This window comes from Hydra viridissima, unplaced genomic scaffold, assembly GCF_058129835.1.
Source record: "Hydra viridissima isolate aposymbiotic clone 2 unplaced genomic scaffold, HvirCarnegie_v1 scaffold_6, whole genome shotgun sequence".
In the NCBI taxonomy this organism is placed as follows: Eukaryota; Metazoa; Cnidaria; class Hydrozoa; order Anthoathecata; family Hydridae; genus Hydra; species Hydra viridissima.
In genome coordinates this window covers 112,743-133,103 of record NW_028324305.1, presented here as the reverse complement: position 1 = coordinate 133,103, position 20,361 = coordinate 112,743, and the positions used below count along the sequence as shown (strand labels likewise).

Here is a 20,361-nt window from a genome sequence, read left to right as displayed (position 1 = left end):
TAAACGTAAAATAAAATACAAGTGAAACAAAAGTTAGGCTGCAAAGAAAACGTAACATAACAAAAGAAAACATAACATAATAAACTTCTACGTATGTTTACATTGAACTAAATAAAACCTTTTGTGTAAATATAGGTAAACTAGAGAGTAAATGTTCGTAAAAAGCCTCGCTATTTTGTTGAAGAAGAAATGGTTGTCTAGATCTTTTAAAATAACGAACTTTTTGATTTTTTTATTTCCAAAAAAAATGGTTGGAGTAGTTTTCCTTTTTTAAATTTCACTTATGCAGTTTAACAACACAGGATATATTGTTTTGCTATTTAACAAACTCAGAAAAATCAGAAGTAATTCTAAATGCAACTCTTAAAACTTTTAACAGAATAACAAAACGACTTCTTTTTGCAAAGATAAAAAGTTTGAACTGTCTTTAAATAAGAAAAGCGAGAACAGTTTAACAGAACTTCTCGTTTATTATGTATTTAGCGAAACAGTTAAAATTATTTGCAAAAAGCATAGATAAAACAAACTACATAAAAGGCCGATCTTTATTGCCAAACTGAACGATTTCATCAAAACTACATAAACGGCCTCACTATATTGCCGTATAGAACAAACTTTTCTAAACTACCCTCTTTTTGAATTTTAAGCTTCATGTTTTTAATTTTATCTTTAATATGGCTTCGGTACAAGTACTTTTGCAAGACGTAAACGAGCTTGTCACTGCTATGACTTGCCAAGATGCCAATGTAATCTTTGTACGAGCACCTTGAGCTTACATCTGTATACAAGTCTTGCAAGATGTATGTCAAGACTAAAGCTGCACAGCGAGGGAAACTTCTGGTGTTGAACCATTCGTTGTGGCCAGGGCATGCATTCAGCTTTTCAACTATTTCATCTAAAGTTTTACAAACTCAAGCCATAACACAAAGAGATTAAATCGAATATTCACTTGGTTCTGAAGCATGACAAGATTTATTTTGTTTACTTATTTATTTATTTATTTTTTGTTGACCTTATTGTTCGCACTGATAGCAAAAACTGGTTACCTAATTGCAATTGGCTAACTTCTGCTTCATTTTCCTTCGTTCTTGGCTGAGTTGATCCTGAAATAAAATAAAACCATGTTCATTTTTCTAATTCCCAAAAACCATCAACAGTTTCTAAGTGTTAGAGATGATAACAAGCTGTGCATGATTTCTAATGGTGATGTTTCTAACTTCACCATTAGAAATCTGGTAGACAAAACTTTCTAAAAGTGCACTTAGCAATAACGGCTAGTTTTTATTAACAGTTAACTATCTGAAATTGTGCAAGAAGAGGTCTGTGTTTATATACCTTAGTACAAATTAGAATTTACGTTAACCATGTTTTCTTGAATGAAAGATGGCTTCTCCAACTTGATTTTTTTTGTTCTTGGAACTTTTACTTCTAAAACTAAAACAAAATCAGTTTTAGCATCATTCACTTGTAAAAATTTAAGCAACCACAGAATTAGTCCTGCAACAATTACATGCACACATCTGTTTTGTTTTGTTTTTCTTTTTTTTTTATGTTTTACAGCTTTAACAATAACATTATAGCAAGGAGTTGTTTTGGGCATTTTCAGTTTTTGAAAGCAAGTTAAGATTTGAATAAAAATTAAAAATCAAAAAGAATTCACCTCTGGATGTGCAAGCAAGACATTAGCTATATAGACTACCAACAGATTGAACAGCACCAGGTGAGGGCTGTTTTGCAAGAACAATACCTGCCTGTTGGACTAAAACAGCTGAAAGAAACAAACTGGGTTTGCCCATCGTTTACTGACGAGCAACAAGATTAGGAGCCAGAGGAACTGAAAAGACCTCTTTCGAAGGATTGCAAACAACATGCAGAGAAGGAGCAACAGGAACAGGTTTGGCAACCACTTGCTGATGAGCAGTTTCAAGAAGAGCAGGTTCAGGAGCATGGAAAACACGTGTGACAGCCATAAGATTATCTTGCTGTGAAGCAACGTTAGACTCTGTTTCCAGAGGAACAGAAAAGACCTCTTTTGAAGGACAGAAAGCGACTTGCTGAGAAGGAGAAGCAGAAACAGGTTTGGCAACCACTTACTCACTAAAGTAAACTGGAGAAAGATTTGCATGGTGTTCAATAAAATCCGGTTCATCAGGAAATAATGTTAATGCAAGAGGAGAACAAGCTGTGCCAACAGGAACAGCTAGAGTCTGATCTACATCCATACAAACAGTTTGTTCATTAGGAACTAGTTGTGCAAGAGCAGGGGATAGTTCAAGAACTGGACCAGCGATTGTTTGTTTAGATGGAACAGACGAAAGAGCAAGTGAGCTAGGTTCATACAAGAAATCTACAACGTGTTCATTGCTGTCCTCTAAAGGAACATTGCTTTCTACAGCTGGAGAAAATGGAACCACTGTGGTACAGCTGAAAGTAGCAGCACATTCTTCAGAGTCTGAACCAGAGTCTAAATCTTCCTCAAAGATGTCCTCAACCTCATGAAAACCATACTCCTCTGCATTAGTTTGGAGCCAGTCCATCACATCCTTCTCCTTTTTTGGTGGTCTCTCAGACTTTTCAACAGTCAAAGAGTCTATGACTCCGAAGGACTGCCCAATGCCGAGGGCAAAGCGTAACTCCTCTGCAGCATTCCACTGGGACACATAAAAGGAATCCATTGTGTTCCTGCTGTGCTTCGTGTAGAGTGTAGCAAACCGCTCGCGGTCTTCTTTGCTGTTGTTGGCAAAGTAAGTGGCTATTGAACCGCGAATGCAAGTGGGAGTAAGACACTTCATGGGAATGTTTACTTGGCTTTTTCTGAAGCAGGACGTCAGGCAAGAGGTGATAGCAGAGGAACCCATCTGGTAAATAGGTACTCTAGTTGCACCGTTAGGGTTATGGTTAGGGTTAGGGCTTACGAGGGGCGTCCTTCGATTGTAAAGTGCGGCTAGGTGCACGTGTCTAGTCGTCTCGTTGCAACAACCTAGAGGAGTTTTCCGATAGGTCTTGCGCTTTGGGCCCTGCATCCAATGAAAACACGGTCTCTGCCGTTAGAAAATAATTAAGCAGGCGTTTGCGAGCTTTAACAATCCTCGATTTGAGTTTAAAGCGAACGTTTCCCCAAAAGCCACTCGAGAAGGTGGTACCCCAGGAGGTTTGTTACGGTAACAACCCTGTCGTTTGCCGTCTTCTTTCTTTCCGCAGCGTCGCAAACGGATTGGCCGGTTTCTTAGCTTACGAAAAAACGTCTGATCTCTCGACTCGAACGCTTGACCTGCTGAGATTTGTAGATTTAGTACAAAGAGGCGCATCTGGCCGTCGTAATTTTCTTCGATGACGTCTTGCAAATTTCGTGACGTGGCTTTAAAAGCTCCAGGGTCGATGTCCACGAGGGTCGTCTTTCGGTTGTAACGTGCCGCTAGGTGCACGCGTCTATTAGTTTCGTTGCATCGACCTAGAGGAGTTTTCTGATAGATCTTGCGCTTTGGGCTCAGTTAATCGGTCTGTATCCATTGTAAACACGGTGTCTGCCGTTAGAAAATCGTTGACCAGGCGTTTGTGAGCTTTAACAACCATCCCTTTGAGTTTAAAACGAACGTTTCTTCAAAAGCCACTCGAGATGGAGGTACTCACGGAGGTTTGTTACGGTAACAACCCTGTGGTTTGCCATCTTCTTTCTTTCCGCAGCGTCGCAAACGCATCGGCCGGTCTCTTAGGTGACGAAAAAACGTCTGATCTCTCGACTGGAATGCTTAACGTACTAAGATTAGTAGAGTTAGTACTAAGAGTTGCATCTGGCCGCCGTAATTTTCTTTCGATGATGTCTTGAAAATTTCGTGACGTCGTTTTCAAACCTCTAGGGTCGATTTTAACCTTCGACCTTAAAGTCGATTTTAGCCTTCGGTGTGGCTCTGTACAACTTTTGCGGTGAAAAAGCTTGCGCGGAGTCTACAGTTGTATTTAGCCGACAGACGCTGGCAACGCAGAAACAGAATGAATCTTGGGCGGCGCAAACCGAGCGTTCAGCAAATTTCTAGCATTTTACGTCAAAGCGGACAATCTGCACGACAAATAAAGCTAACTTTCTCGTTGCAACAGTTAGTCACTGGACGTTGGACGAGTGTGTACAGCTGTTTTGCGTCGAAAGCCGACCGGTGGTCGGATGCGACTCTTCTTTTCATTCGAAAATCAGAACCTGGCCATCAGTCGTGTATCACCATCGAATGCTTAATGTAGTGATTTCTCGAAACGACAAAAGCTTGTAAATCAAACAGCCTCGCTGTACTGTTGCCTAATATGTTAACGGATGGCCAGGAACAACCTTGGTCTGTAATGTATGAGTTCGTTTTTCCATTCGAGGCACTAATTACTGCAGTTTTAAAAGTCACCTAAAGTATAAGCTCATCTCTCCATTCAAGAAAAACAAGCATCAGAGTTTCGGAAAGTTTGCATGCACGACACCACCATCGATGATACTTAAACAAACAGAAAATGAATTGCAAAACAGAACCACTGAATTGCAAAACATAACAACGGACAGCTTGTAAAAAGCATGGTGATGAGCTTCTTCAATCCAATCAAGGAACCAAGCATCACAGTTTCGGCAATGGTGCATGTGCAAATCAGCAAACTGTGATACTTAATCAAACAACTTCACTGTTTTGCTTAGTTTAAGAACGGATGGCTAAGAACAACCTCGTTAGTGAGTATGAAGTCATCTCTTCATTCAAGGAATTAATAATCAGAGTTTTAGAAGTCTCTTACGTGCGATACTACTATCAACGGTACTTAATCAAACAGCCTCTCAGAATGGCCTAGTTTGAGAACGGAAGGCTTGGAACAACCTTAGTAGTGGGTCATCAGTTCAACTTTTCATTCAAGGAATTAAGCATCTAAAATCTGAAAAATAAAAAGAAGAGCTCTTTGTTAGAAGTTCTTATTTTTATTTTTCCTCAACTTCTATTTCTTTTCTTTTTTTCTTTTTTTTTTTTAATGATAGTTTTTCTTTTTTTTTATCTATTTTGTTCGTTTAAATTAATACAACAGGCGTTTTAGGTCGTTTCTGTAACATTATTTAACACTTTAAATTGTAATAAATATTTGAACAGAAGAAAATCCCTTTCGTAACGTTAAAATGTCATAAGAACATTTCATCTTTACCAAATACGCTTGTAAAAATAGTTTCACTTTTAAAGTTTGTTGTATATGTCTTTTAATTTAGTGAATCGCAATTTGGATTTTCTTAGGCGCACATCTACTTTAGTTGCTTTTTCTTAAAGAAAGGTCACCAGAGTTTTCTTACACAGCCCCTGCAGCATAATCTTTAACAAAATACTCTTTTGAAAAGTTTTACATTGAAATAAACAAAAGCCATTTGCGTAAGTAGAGATAAATTAGAGAATAAAAAGTGCATAAACGCCTCGCTACTTTGATGAAGAAGAAACGGATGACTAGATGCAACTTTTTAATTTCGTGTGCTATCTCTTTCGATTAAGGTACTTTTTGAATATTTTTTCAAAGAAAAGTTAGCGTAGTTTTTCTCTTTCAGATCTAGCTTATGTTTAAGGTAGTTTTTAAATATTTTTTCAAAGAAATGTTAGCGTAGTTTTTCTCTTTCAGATCTAGCTTATGTTTAAGGTAGTTTTTGAATATTTTTTCAAAGAAAAGTTAGCGTAGTTTTCCCCTTTCAGATCTAGCTTATTTTTAAGGTAGTTTTTAAATATTTTTTCAAAGAAATGTTAGCGTAGTTTTCATCTTTTGAATCTAAATCATGTGTAAAGGTAGTTTTTAAATATTTTTTCAAAGAAATGTTAGCGTAGCTTTCATCTTTTATATCTAAATCATGTTTAAAGGTAGTTTTTGAATATTTTTTCAAAGAAAAGTTAGCGTAGTTTTTCTCTTTCAGATCTAGCTTATGTTTAAGGTAGTTTTTGAATATTTTTTCAAAGGAAAGTTAGCGTAGTTTTCCTCTTTTAGATCTAGGTTATGTTTAAGGTAGTTTTTAAATATTTTTTCAAAGAAATGTTAGCGTAGTTTTCATCTTTTAAATCTAAATCATGTTTAAAGGTAGTTTTAAAATATTTTTTCAAAGAAATGTTAGCGTAGCTTTCATCTTTTAAATCTAAATCATGTTTTAAGGTAGTTTTTAAATAATTTTTCAAAGAAAAGTTAGCGCAGTTTTCCTCTTTTAGATCTAGCTTATAATTCAGGTAGTTTTTTAATATTTTTTCAAATAAAAATTAGCAAAGTTTAGCTTATTTAGCATGACATCACAAAATACTAAACTCAAAAAGGCAAGATAAAGTATAAGATAAACGTAAAATAAGATATAGATGAAACAAATGTTAGGCTGCATAAAATCTAAAACTGCATTGCCTATCATAAACACAAACGTCTAGTAAGAGCTTTTAAAGTTCGTTCTTTTCGTCTTTTAATTTGGAGAATCGCGATTTGAATTTTCTAAGGCGCACATGCCTCTCAGTTGCTTTTTTCTTAAGGAAAGGTCACCAGAGTTTTTTTACGCAGCTCCTGCAGCATAATCTTTAACAAAATACTCTTTTGTATATCATTACACAGAAATAAACAAAAACCATTTGCGTAAACAGAGATAAATTAGAACGCAAAAGTGCATAAAAAGCCTCGCTGATTTGCTATAGAAGAAGTGGATGACTAGATACAACTTTGTAAATTCGTGTACTATCTCAATGGATTAAGGTATTTTTCGAAAGTTTTTTTAAAGCAAAAATAGCGCAGTCTTCCTCTTTTAAATCTACCTTATGTCTAAGGCAGTTTTTGAATAGATTTTCAAAGAAAGGTTAGCGTAGTTTTCCACTTTTAAGTTTAGCTTATGTAGCTTGACAAAACAACACACAAAAAGACAAGATAAAATATCAGATAAACGTAAAATAAAATATAAATGAAACTAAAGTTAGGCTGCATAAAAAACAAACAACTTAATAATCTACTAGACATGTTTAAGTTGAATTAAGTAAAGTCCTTTGCGCAAATTTGGGTAAATAAGAGATTAAAAGTCCATAAAAAGCCTCGATACTTTGCTGAAGAAGAAGATGACTATATGCAACTTTTTAAAATCGTGAGCTATCTATATCGATTTAGGTCCTTTTTGAGTACTTTTTCAATGAGAAGTTAGCGCAGTTTTCCTCTTTTAAGATTGGATTATGAAGCTTGACATAACAAAACACAAAACTAACAAAGGCAATACAAAATATAAGGTAAACGCAATATAAAATATAGATGAAACTAAAGTTAGGCTGCATAAAATAAACGGGTAACAATACTCTTCTATGTATATTTACATTGAGTTAAATAAAATCCTCTGCGCAAATATAGGTATGTTAGAGAGTAAAAGTGCATAAAAAGCCTCGCTACTTTGTTAAAGGTAGTTTTTGAATAGTTTTTCAAAAAAAGGTTAGCGTAGTTTTCCTCTTTAAAGTTTAGCTTATGTAGCTTGACATCACAAAACACAAAACTCAAAAAGACAAGATAAAATATAAGATAAACGCAAAATAAAATATAGATGAAACTAAAGTTAGGCTGCATATAAAACCAACAACATAATATTCTACTAGCCTAGTTTTCCTCTTTTAAGTTTAGATTATGTAGCTTGACATCACAAAACGCAAAAAGGCAAGACAAAATACAAGGTAAACGTAAAATAAAGTAGAAGTGAAACAAAAGATAGGTTGCATAAATACAAAAACTGCATTGCCAAAAATAGAATTTGTTGTCTAGAAAGACTTTTTAAAGTTTGTTTCTTTCGTCTATTGACTTAGTGAATCGCGATCTGGTTTTTCTTAGGCGCGCTTGTTTCTTAGTTGTTTTTTTTTGTAAAGAAAGTTTATTCAGACGTTTTTTTTACGCAACTCCTTTAACATTATTTTTAACAAAGTATTCTTTTATACGTGTTTACATTGAAATAAAACCCTTTGCGTAAATAGAGATAAGTTAGAGAGCAAAAGCCTCACTACTTTGCAGAAGAAGAATTGGATGGCAAGATACAACTTTTTAAATTCGTGTGCTTTCTCTTTTAAGGTACTTTTTGAATATTTTTTCAAAGAAAAGTTAGCGTAGTTTTCCTCTTTTAAGTTTAGCTTACGCAGCTTGACATCACAAAACGCAAAAACCAATAAGGCATGATAAAATACAAGATAAACGTAAAATAAAATAGAAGTGAAACAAAAGTTAGACACCATAAAAAAAAAAAAAATAAAAAAAAAACATAATATACTTCTATGTATGTTTACATTGAACTAAATAAAATCCTTTGTGTAATTATATGAAAAAATAGAGAGTAAGAGTTCATAAAAAAAGCCTCGCTATTTTGCTGAAGAAGAAATGGATGTCTAGATCTTTTAAAATAAGGAACTTTTTGATTTCTTTTTCCGAAAAATGTTTGGAGCAGTTTTCCTTTTTTAAATTTCACTTATGCAGTTTAACATCACAGAAAATATTAATTTGCTTTTTAACAAACTCTTAAAAACATCAGAAATAATTCTAAATGCAACTCTATTAAAAGTGTTAACAGAATAACAAAACGACTTTTTTTTTTTTTAAAGATAAAAAAAGTTTGAACTATCTTTAAATAAGAAATGTGAGAACAGTTTAACAGAACTTCTTGTTTATTATGTATTTAGCGAAACAGATAAATATATTTGCAAAAGCATAGAGAAAACAAACAACACAAAAGGCCCATCTTTATTGCCAAACTGAACAAACTTATCTAAACTACATAAATGGTCTCACTATATTGCCATATTGAACAAACTTTTCTAAACTACCCTCTTTTTGAATTTTTAGCTTCATGTTTTTAATTTTGTCTTTAATATGGCTTCGGTAGGAGTACTTTTGCAAGACATGAATGAGCTTGTCACTGCTATGATTTGCCAAGATGCCAAGGTAATCTTTGTACGAGCAACTTGAGCTTACATCTGTAAACACGTCTTGCAAGATGTATGCCAACACCAAAGCTGCACATCGTGGAAAACTTCTGGTGTTGAACCATTCGTTGTGGCCAGGGCAAGCATTCAGCTTTTCAACTATTTCATCTAAAATTTTACAAACTCAAGTCATAACACAAAGAGATTAAATCGAATATTCATTTGGTTCTGAAGCATGACAAGATTAATTTTGTTTTTTTATTTGTTTTTTTTTGTTGACCTTATTGTTTGCACTGATAGCAACAACTGGTTTTTGAAAGATTACCTAATTGGCATTGGCTAACTTCTGCTTTGTTTTCCTTTGTTCTTGGCTGAGTTGATCCTGAAATAAAATAAAACCATGTTCATTTTTCTAATTCATAAAAAAACCATCAACAGTTTCTAAGTGTTAGAGATGATAACAAGCTGTGCATGATTTCTAACGGTCATGTTTCTAACTTCATCATTAGAAATCGGGTAGACACAACTTTCTAAAAGTGCACTTAGCAATGATGGCTAGTTTTTGTTAACAGTTAACCATCTGAAATTGTGCAAGAAGAGGTTTGTGTTTATATATGTTTGTATAAATTAGGTTTTACATTACCGATGAGTTCTTGAGTGAAAGATGGCATTTCCAACTTGATTTTTTTTCTTCTTGGATCTTTTACTTCTAAAACATAATCAGTTTTAGTATCATTCACTTGTGTAAACATTTAAGCAATCACAGAATTAGACCTGCAACAAATACATACACACTTCTGTGTTGTTTTTTTTGTTTTTTTTTTGTTTTTTTTATTGTTTTTCTTTTCTTTTTTTTTTTTACAGCTTTAACAATAACAATAGGGCAAGGAGTTAATTTGGGCATTTTTATTTTTTGAAAGCGTGTTGAGATTTGCATAAAAATCAAAAATCAAAAAGAATTTACCTCTGGATGTACAAGCAAGACTTTGGCTAAATAGACTACCAACAGATTGAACAGCACCAGTTGAGGGCTGTTTTTCAAGAACAGTACCAGCCTGTTGGACTGGAACAGCTGAAAGAAACAAACTGGGTTTGGCCATCGTTTGCTGACGAGCAACAAGATTAGGAGCCAGAGGAACAGAAAAGACCTCTTTTGAAGGATTAAAAACAACTTGCAGAGAAGGAGCAACATGAACAGGTTTGGCAACCACTTGCTTATGAGCAGGTTCTAGAAGAGCAGGTTCAAGAAGAGCAGGTTCAAGAAGAGCAGGTTCAAGAAGAGCAGGTTCAAGAAGAGCAGGTTCAAGAAGAGCAGCTTCAGGAGGAGCATGGAAAACACGTGTGACAGCCATAAGATTATCTTGCTGTGAAGCAACATTAGACACTGTTTCCAGCAGAACAGAAAAAACCTCTTTTGAAGGACTGAAAGCAACTTGTTGAGCAGGAGCAGCAGAAACAGGTTTGGCAACCACTTGCTCACTAAAGTAAACTGGAGAAAGTTGTGCATGGTGTTCAATAAAATCCGGTTCATCAGGAAATAATGTTAATGCAAGAGGAGAACAAGCTGTGCCAACAGGAACATCTAGAGTCTGATCTACATCCATACAAACAGCTTGTTCATTAGGAACTAGTTGTGCAAGAGCAGAGGATAGTTCAAGAACTGGACCAGCGATTGTTTGTTCAGAAGGAACAGACGAAACAGGAGTTGAGGTAGGTTCACACAAGAAATCTACAACGTGTTCGTTGCTGTCCTCTAAAGGAGCATTGTTTTCTACAGCTGGAGAAAATGGAACCACTGTGGTACAACCGAAAGTAGCAGCACATTCTTCAGAGTCAGAACCGGAGTCTGAATCTTCCTCAAAAATGTCCTCAACATCATGAAAACCGTACTCCTCTGCATTAGTTCGGAGCCAGTCCATCACATCCTTCTCCTCCTTTGGTGGTCTCTCCGACTTTTCAACAGTCAAAGACTCTATGACTCCGAAGGACTGTCCGATGCCCAGGGCAAAGCGCAACTCCTCTGCAGCGTTCCACTGGGACACATAAAAGCTATCCATTGTGTGTCTGCTGTGCTTCATGTAGAGTGTAGCAAACCGCTCGCGATCTTCTTTGCTGTTGTTGGCAAAGTAAGTGGCTATCGAACCGCGAATGCAAGTGGGAGTAAGACGCTTCATGGGAATGTTTACTTGGCTTTTTCTGAAGCAGGACGTCAGGCTAGAGGTGATAGCAGAGGAACCCATCTGGTAAACAGGCACTCTAGTTGCACCTAGTGTCACACCTTCGTCTTTGTTGGCTCTCACCGAAGGAAAAAGGGGCCTGTAGCAGTCGCTCAACTCCAAAACAGTCTTGGTGTCTGCAGCCATGTAGTGAGAGTCGTTGACAAGAAGGTCTCTGTATCTCAGCAAATAAATATCGATCAACACTTTCAAGTCGTTCGGCACTAGAATGTTTTTGGCTCCGTACTTGTATGCTGTTTTGTAGCGCTCTTGCACAATGCAATATCCACACTCACTCTTCTCAGCAGCCATGTAGTCTCTAATGTTTAAAAGAGCAATGTTAGATTTTCTTAAACTGTTAATTACAGTGACAGAGAGCAGAAGATGGTTTCGTAGAGACACAGCATTGTCTCTAGTCAGCGGAAGAGACGCCTTTCTAATCGATTCCACTAAGTCTCTTATGTATGCAGACTTGCCATATTCGGTCAGCAAACTGACATTGATGATGTTGATGCTTTTTCTTCTTTTCACAAGGCTCCTCCTCAAAGAACGAAAGGGCCTCAGCACTTTTCGCAACTCATCCACCTTGCAGCGCAAACGTCGGATGGCCTCATGAGAAAGTCCGAAATAGACGTTTCTGGCTTCACTGAAACGAAACAGGAGACAAAGGGAGACAAGGCGGTTGTACAACGTGTGACAAGACATGGCTTTTGTTTGGTCAAGTTCACTCAGCTTGGAATTGAGCTGAATTTTCTTAAAGTGCAAGGAGAAGTATCTATCCTCCAAAACATTGGAATTGGTGAGGGCGTTTGGGTGCAGCGTCAACGTGCTGTCACAACAAGTCAATATTTCCACAACTGCATTTTTGTAGATCTTTGCTTGTGACCAAGTGTTGTTGTTGGCTACCACAAGCCACTTTTCAAAGTCTCTGAAGAGCTCATCTGCTGACTGGTAATAAAAGTGAAAAGCATCTTTGTCCAGCTGAAACAAGAGTCTCTTTTCTTCGGTCAAGACATAGGAGCTGGAAACCAAGTGCTCTAAGGAATCGAAATCAGAGTCAAGGACGGATTCGGTGTTCAGCTCTTTGTTTTCTACAGAGGTGCATTGGTTTGCAGAAGGAGCCTCGGACGAACCAGCAACTGGTGAGGGCAAGCTTAAAAGAGGATCAGAGGAAAGAACCGGAGAAGAAAAAGAGGAGGAAGGCCCAGGAGCAGAGGATGCAGAGCCTGATGCAGACGCTTATTCAGCTACTGGCTTAATACCAAAGAAGGCAGGTCGAATAAATTGAGGGACATAGAGCTTCTCGTTGTCGTATCGCTTTGCCTCTGCAATCTTTTGTTTGATCATCTTGGAATCGTAGAAATGAGTCTCTTTCAAGTGTATGTCCAGTCGGTCGTAATATTTCCAACATTGCAAACAGGGGTAAGGTTTTGGACAGCCGGACTTGCGTTCGAGACGAGCATGCTGAAACTTCCTGACCATTGCAGAGTAAAAGATGGAAGCTTCATCCAAAGTCCAAGAATGATCTTTTTTAGTCAAGTGTCTTTTAATGCTTGTGGAGGAATGTTTGCACAAAGGCATCGGACAGCTAACAGCGTACCTCTTCTTGGTACCATAGAAAGGTACAACCCTGTTTACGGAGCCACACGCTGCAACTAATGCGGCCCTGACTTTCTTTTTGAGCTTTAAGTCTCTCTGTTCTTGTGACTGCTTTCTTTTCTTTTTTTTTGCTTTAGAGTTTGGAGAAGAAGCAACAACAGAGTTGTTTTCTTGTGAAGAAGACATGTTCAGGTGTTTGTTTGCAACGGTTTAAGCTAAAAAAAAAAAGAAAACAGTCAGCGAGAGTTTTTTTTCTTCTGCCTGTATCCAATCCTGGAATGTTGCGTGGATTGATGAGAAACACAACTACAGCGAAGAGCTGTGTTTTTTCGAGTCCTCTGCAAAAGAGCAAGAAGAAAGTAAAGAGAGCAACAAGAAGAAACAAAGCTTGCACTAGCAAAAGAAGAAGAACGAGAGCAACTAGCATTACATGCATGGTGGCAACAGTGATTGCTATTATGAGAAGGAGAATGAGAAAAAAAAAAGAAACAAATAAATAAAGAGATGGAGTTTGAGAGGATCTCGCAACCATATGACTCAAAGAAAGAAACTGTGTTGAAAAAAGGCAAGAGAGGGCAAATAGAACTTGCTAACAAGGACAAATGACAGACATAACTACAACAGTAACAACTCTCATTGCAAGCATAATGACAACAACAGCATCAGCATCACTGACTCAGAGAGTGTTGAAAAAACAAAACAGATTAAAAAAAAACAAGCAAAGTGGCTGAACAGTAACAACAACCATTGCATGTATAACAACAGCAACAGCATCACTTAATCAGAGGGTATTGATAAAAAAAAACAAACAAAACAAAAACAAAAAAAAACAAAACAAATAAAAAAACAAAACAAGCAAACTGGGTGAACAGTAACAACTCTCATTGCAAGCATAATAACAACAACAACATCACTGACTCAGAGAGTGTTAACAAAATAAAATAGATTATAAACAAGCAAAGTGGGTGAACAGTAACAACTCTCATTGCAAGCATAAAAACCAACTACAGCAACAGCAGCATTAGCAACAGCATCACTGACTCAGAGGATATTGATAAAAAAGAAACAACTAACAAACACACAAACAAAAACGAATAAAAGCAAAGTTGCTGAACAGTAACAACTATCATTGCAAGTAAAACAACAACAACAGCATCAGCAACATCATCACCGAATCAGAGAGTGGTGATAAAATAAGATAGATTAAAAAACAACCAAAGCGGCTGAACAGTAACAACTCTAATTACAAGTAAAATAACAAAAGCAGCATCACTGACTCACAAGGTTTTGATAAAAAAAAAACAAAAAACAAACAAAGCAAGCCAAGTCGGTGAGCATTAACAAACACTCATTGCAACTATAATAACAACAAAAGCAACAGCATCACTGACTCAATGGGTGTTAATAAACAAAAACAAAAACACAAACAAAGCAAGCAAAGTGGGTGAACATTAATAAGACTCATTGCAACTATAACAACGACAACAGAAACAGCATCACTGGCTCAAAGGGTGTTGGTAAAATAAAGAAATAAAAACAAAACAAGCAAAGTGGGTGAACATTAACAACACTCATTGCAGCTATAACAAAAACAACAGCAACAGCATCACTGGCTCAAAGGGTGTTGATAAAATAAAGAAATAAAAACAAAACAAGCAAAGTGGGTGAACATTAACAACACTCATTGCAGCTATAACAAAAACAACAGCAACAGCATCACTGGCTCAAAGGGTGTTGATAAAATAAAGAAATAAAAACAAAACAAGCAAAGTGGGTGAACATTAACAACACTCATTGCAGCTATAACAAAAACAACAGCAACAGCATCACTGGCTCAAAGGGTGTTGATAAAATAAAGAAATAAAAACAAAACAAGCAAAGTGGGTGAACATTAACAACACTCATTGCAGCTATAACAAAAACAACAGCAACAGCATCACTGGCTCAAAAGGTGTTGGTAAAATAAATAAATAAATAAAAACAAAACAAGCAAAGTGGGTGAACATTAACAACACTCATTGCAGCTATAACAAAAACAACAGCAACAGCATTACTGGCTCAAAGGGTGTTGATAAAATAAAGAAATAAAAACAAAACAAGCAAAGTGGCTGAACATTAACAACACTCATTGCAGCTATAACAAAAACAACAGCAACAGCATCACTGGCTCAAAGGGTGTTGATAAAATAAAGAAATAAAAACAAAACAAGCAAAGTGGGTGAACATTAACAACACTCATTGCAGCTATAACAAAAACAACAGCAACAGCATCACTGGCTCAAAGGGTGTTGGTAAAATAAAGAAATAAAAACAAAACAAGCAAAGTGGGTGAACATTAACAACACTCATTGCAGCTATAACAAAAACAACAGCAACAGCATCACTGGCTCAAAAGGTGTTGGTAAAATAAATAAATAAATAAAAACAAAACAAGCAAAGTGGGTGAACATTAACAACACTCATTGCAGCTATAACAAAAACAACAGCAACAGCATCACTGGCTCAAAGGGTGTTGATAAAATAAAGAAATAAAAACAAAACAAGCAAAGTGGGTGAACATTAACAACACTCATTGCAGCTATAACAAAAACAACAGCAACAGCATCACTGGCTCAAAGGGTGTTGGTAAAATAAATAAACAAAAACAAAACAAGCAAAGTGGGTGAACATTAACAACACTCATTGCAGCTATAACAAAAACAACAGCAACAGCATCACTGGCTCAAAGGGTGTTGATAAAATAAAGAAATAAAAACAAAACAAGCAAAGTGGGTGAACAGTAACAACTCCCATTGCAAGCATAATAACGACAACAGCAACAGCAACACCATCACTGACTCAGAGAGTGTTGATAAAATAAAATAGATTATAAACATGCCAAGTTGGTGAACATTAACAAACACTCATTGCAACTATAACAACGACTACAGCAACAGCATCACTTACTCAGAGAGTGTTGAGAAAAAAAAAACAAAAAAACAAAAAAACAAACAAAACAGAAAACAAAAATACAAGCCAAGTGGGGGAACATTAACAAACACTCATTGCAACTATAACAACAACAACAGCAACAGCATCACTTACTCAGAGAGTGTTTATAAATAAAACAAAAAACAAAAACAAGAAACAAAAATACAAGCCAAGTGGGTGATTACTAACAGCGCTAACAGCAGCAACAACAGTGTCTTTAGAAACAACAAACAAGTACAACAGCAACAACTGCTTTTACAGAGTATAACAATAACAACAACATGGCACTAACAACAACAAAAGGGTTGGAATAAAAACCTGTAGGCAAAAGGAGAGCTGCATTCAGACAAGATCGATTACAAAGAGGCTCTTCTTTTGGACAGAGGAGAAACTGCTTTTGAGGGACAGAGGGACTTTTGTTGTTGTTGTTGTGCAGAAACCAACAAACTTTTATTGAACCGAATATAACCGAACATAACCGAAAGTCTTGTTTGCTTCTGTTTTGTGCCATCAAGAAGGGAAAACAAAACATCACGAAACAAACGAAGCAAACGAAACAAACAAACAAACAAACGAACGAAACAAACAAAAATACAATTAAATAAATAAACAAACAAACGAAACAAACAAACAAACAAAAACAAATAGGAAAAATAGAAAACGCAGTACCGAAACCTCGCCATTTTTATCCTTCCTCGAGCTTTCTTTGGGCGCCAAAGACCGAGAAAGTTGAGCAAACGTGACGTTGAGGGGGGGGGGGGGGGGGTACTTAAGGCCAGCAGACCGACCAATGGCAAGCTTAGGAGAGACCCACGTGAATGTTACATTTTCTTTCTATGTACGCTGAATCCGCTCAAAGTCTGGAATTTCCAGCATTCACGTGTCATCACTCCAGCCACCAGATTGGCCCACACTTTGCACACTTTCAAGACTAGAACTTCACTTAATCACAAATTGAGCCAAAAAAAAACTAAGTCTCGCATGGCGACAACTTTTCCAAAAGCAAACAAAGGCAAACGAAGGCAAACGAAGAAAAAACAAAAACAAGTAAACAAAAACAAAACCGAAAAGGGAGAGAGAGAGAGAGAGAGTGAGTCGACTCATTTCTTTCGACTGCCTTAAACGAGAAGTCTAAAACGTTTAAAAGTTGAAAACTAAGTTTTTTAAATGAACTGCACCGAAAAAACTTTACGACAGTTTAGCTGGTTAAAAACGCAGAGGAAAATATTTTATAAAATTTAAGCGTTCTAAAGATGTTCATTTTTGTTTTTGTTTTTTTTATTTTGGTTTGTTTCTGGCTTGTTTCTTTTTTTTAAATTCTAGCGATCGAGCATATTTGAACGGTTTCATCAACCTGTTGGCGCACGTGCTCGAGAGCTAGAACTTCGATTGCTTTTGTTGTTGAGAATGGAGAATGTCCGAGCAGGTTTTTTTATCGATTTCATCGCTTGTGGCGAGGCAAAAATCAAAACGCTTTTTGGACGAAAGAAAAGAGATTAAAAGGAAAAAAGAGAAGAAAAAAAAAAACAAAAAAATAGGTTATGTGTCATAAACATTTATTTTCTCACGCGATGACGTCTAGTTTTGTTACAGTAATTAAAATATGGTATCAAGTTTGTAATTTCTATCTTATTTTTAGTTACGGATAATTGCCAATTATGTCACGTTTAGTATACACAACGCTGTTTTCTTAATAGCAATATGATACAAACAAGTTATATAAAAAAAAAGCGTTCGCTCGATCTTCCTTAGTCAGTTGAACAAAAAGAAATTTTCACAACATATGATTGATTTGGTTGTCCTAGCAAGCTGTTTTAGCAAACGGCTAGAGGTTGCAACTGTTGTTCATTGAAAACGAAAAATCTAGCGTCCGCAAGAAATTTTTGAATACATAATGTACACAAAAGTGGCACTAACAAATGGAAATGTAAAAAAACTGTTTACCTTGATGCCAGACTCGCAGAGATGTTGTCGCTCGTTGCTATCGACTGCGAACAGCTTTGTTGTTTTTCGAAGTGCCTCTTTACTCTACTTATAGCCGAAGTTTTGGCTTTGAAAAAAAATACGAACGTCGTTAAGCTCAACGAGCTGCTTTAATTGTTGTTCGTGCGAAAACGAAATGCTTAAAACGGATTAAAGTGTTGGCGTAATTACACTTTTCGACCGCGATGCAGTTTGTCAACTCTAGCGTATTTTTTTGGCTCGTGGAGCAAAAGCCTCATGATAATAGCAAAGGCTTAAAATGTCTTAACATGTCAGCAAAGGCTTAATATGCTTAATAAACTGTGGTTAAGTTTTTGCGGTGCAGTTCATTTACAACTTAATTTGCAACTTGCTGGCACAAGCAAACGTTTATGACTTCTCGTTTAAGACAGTTGAGCGAAATCAGTCGACTCACTCATTCTCCCTTTTCTGTTTTGTTTTTTTGTTTTTGTTTTTGTTTGTTTTTTTTCTTTGTTTGTCTTTTGTTTAAAATGTAAAAAACTCGAAAGGAAAGTTGTTGCTTTGTTTGCTTATTGAAAGTTTTCGCCAGTTGCAAGACTTTGTTTTGTTTTTTTTTACTTATTAAAATATCGAGGAAAATATTTGAGGACATCGCATTCTAATGGTGCCTTTATAACAACATCTAACGATTTAACGTTTAATGTTGTGCTCAAAAAAAAAATTCTTTTTATATCTCTCAATGGTCTCCAACGATAAAACTGCCGACCAATCGCAACGATTAAACAGCCAACCAATGGCAGCTCAGTGGTTTGAGAAGTGAGATCATTCGATTTCCTTTTATTATCTCCAGTTTGAACTAGTGCTTGGCTTGTGGTGCAGAAACTAAAACTTCCCGTTTTTGTATTTTGTTTTGAATTTCTTTGCTTTGAGCTTTTTAATCGATCGATAGCTTTAGGAGAAAAGAAGAAACCCCTCTGACGAAGTCTTGGCTTTTTTAAAAACGCTCAAATTTTGGCAAACAAATCTCATACGAAACGCTACTTTGATGTCAAGCTTTCGTTACTCCCTACTCCCTTCTAGCGGAGGGCGGCAAAAAGGTATTGCATCCTAGAGCTAAAAGGGAGGAGGGAAGCAAGTTTTTTTTCGTTTTGTTTGCTTTTTTATGTTTTTTGTTTTTTTGAGGGGGGAGAGTTAGAGGGTAAGGGGGTTAGGATTAGAGGGGGTTGGGGTTACGGTTTGGAAACCTGGGGACGAGGATATCAAGCAGGAGTTTAGTGTTAAGGTTAAAGGGTTAGGGCCCACGAGGGGCGTCCTTCAATTGTAAAATGCCTTTAGACGCACGTGTCTAGTCGTCTCGTTGCATCGACCTAGAGGAGTTTTCTGATAGATCTTGCGCTTTGGGCTCAGTTAATCGGTCTGTATCCATTGTAAACACGGTGTCTGCCGTTAGAAAATCGTTAACCAGGCGTTTGTGAGCTTTAACAACCATCCCTTTGAGTTTAAAACGAACGTTTCTTCAAAAGCCACTCGAGATGGAGGTACTCACGGAGGTTTGTTACGGTAACAACCCTGTGGTTTGCCATCTTCTTTCTTTCCGCAGCGTCGCAAACGCATCGGCCGGTCTCTTAGGTGACGAAAAAACGTCTGATCTCTCGACTGGAATGCTTAACGTACTAAGATTAGTAGAGTTAGTACTAAGAGTTGCATCTGGCCGCCGTAATTTTCTTCGATGATGTCTTGAAAATTTCGTGACGTCGTTTTCAAACCTCTAGGGTCGATTTTAACCTTCGACCTTAAAGTCGATTTTAGCCTTCGGTGTGGCTCTGTACAACTTTTGCGGTGAAAAAGCTTGCGCGGAGTCTACAGTTGTATTTAGCCGACAGACGCTGGCAACGCAGAAACAGAATGACTCTTGGGCGGCGCAAACCGAGCGTTCAGCAAATTTCTAGCATTTTACGTCAAAGCGGACAATCTGCACGACAAATAAAGCTAACTTTCTCGTTGCAACAGTTAGTCACTGGACGTTGGACGAGTGTGTACAGCTGTTTTGCGTCGAAAGCCGACCGGTGGTCGGATGCGACTCTTCTTTTCATTCGAAAATCAGAACCTGGCCATCAGTCGTGTATCACCATCGAATGCTTAATGTAGTGATTTCTCGAAACGACAAAAGCTTGTAAATCAAACAGCCTCGCTGTACTGTTGCCTAATATGTTAACGGATGGCCAGGAACAACCTTGGTCTGTAATGTATGAGTTCGTTTTTCCATTCGAGGCACTAATTACTGCAGTTTTAAAAGTCACCTAAAGTATAAGCTCATCTCTCCATTCAAGAAAAACAAGCATCAGAGTTTCGGAAAGTTTGCATGCACGACACCACCATCGATGATACTTAAACAAACAGAAAATGAATTGCAAAACAGAACCACTGAATTGCAAAACATAACAACGGACAGCTTGTAAAAAGCATGGTGATGAGCTTCTTCAATCCAATCAAGGAACCAAGCATCACAGTTTCGGCAATGGTGCATGTGCAAATCAGCAAACTGTGATACTTAATCAAACAACTTCACTGTTTTGCTTAGTTTAAGAACGGATGGCTAAGAACAACCTCGTTAGTGAGTATGAAGTCATCTCTTCATTCAAGGAATTAATAATCAGAGTTTTAGAAGTCTCTTACGTGCGATACTACTATCAACGGTACTTAATCAAACAGCCTCTCAGAATGGCCTAGTTTGAGAA

The 20,361-nt window shown here is 36.9% G+C and overlaps 1 protein-coding gene across 1 annotated transcript; it reads right to left on the bottom strand.

Moving 5' to 3' along the window:
• Window positions 1-8,616: 8,616 nt before the first annotated feature.
• Window positions 8,617-12,349, bottom strand: LOC149886496 (uncharacterized). Its single transcript, XM_090090575.1, has 4 exons — window positions 9,859-12,349; window positions 9,538-9,603; window positions 9,220-9,276; window positions 8,617-9,062 (listed from the first exon to the last, which is right to left on the bottom strand). The coding sequence occupies exons 1-4, from the start codon at window positions 11,813-11,815 to the stop codon at window positions 8,743-8,745; spliced, it is 2,400 nt and encodes a 799-aa protein (XP_089946701.1). The 5' UTR covers window positions 11,816-12,349; the 3' UTR covers window positions 8,617-8,742.
• Between the last annotated feature and the right edge of the window lie 8,012 nt (window positions 12,350-20,361).

Coding starts and splice junctions, on each gene's coding strand:
- LOC149886496 (XM_090090575.1), bottom strand. CDS start 11,815: ATGTCTTGTCACACGTTGTACAACCGCCTTGTCTCCCTTTGTCTCCTG. Junction 9,604..9,858: donor TCTTGCTTGTACATCCAGAG/GTAAATTCTTTT, acceptor ATTATGTTTTAG/AAGTAAAAGATCCAAGAAGA. Junction 9,063..9,219: donor AGTTAGCCAATGCCAATTAG/GTAATCTTTCAA, acceptor GTAAAATTTTAG/ATGAAATAGTTGAAAAGCTG.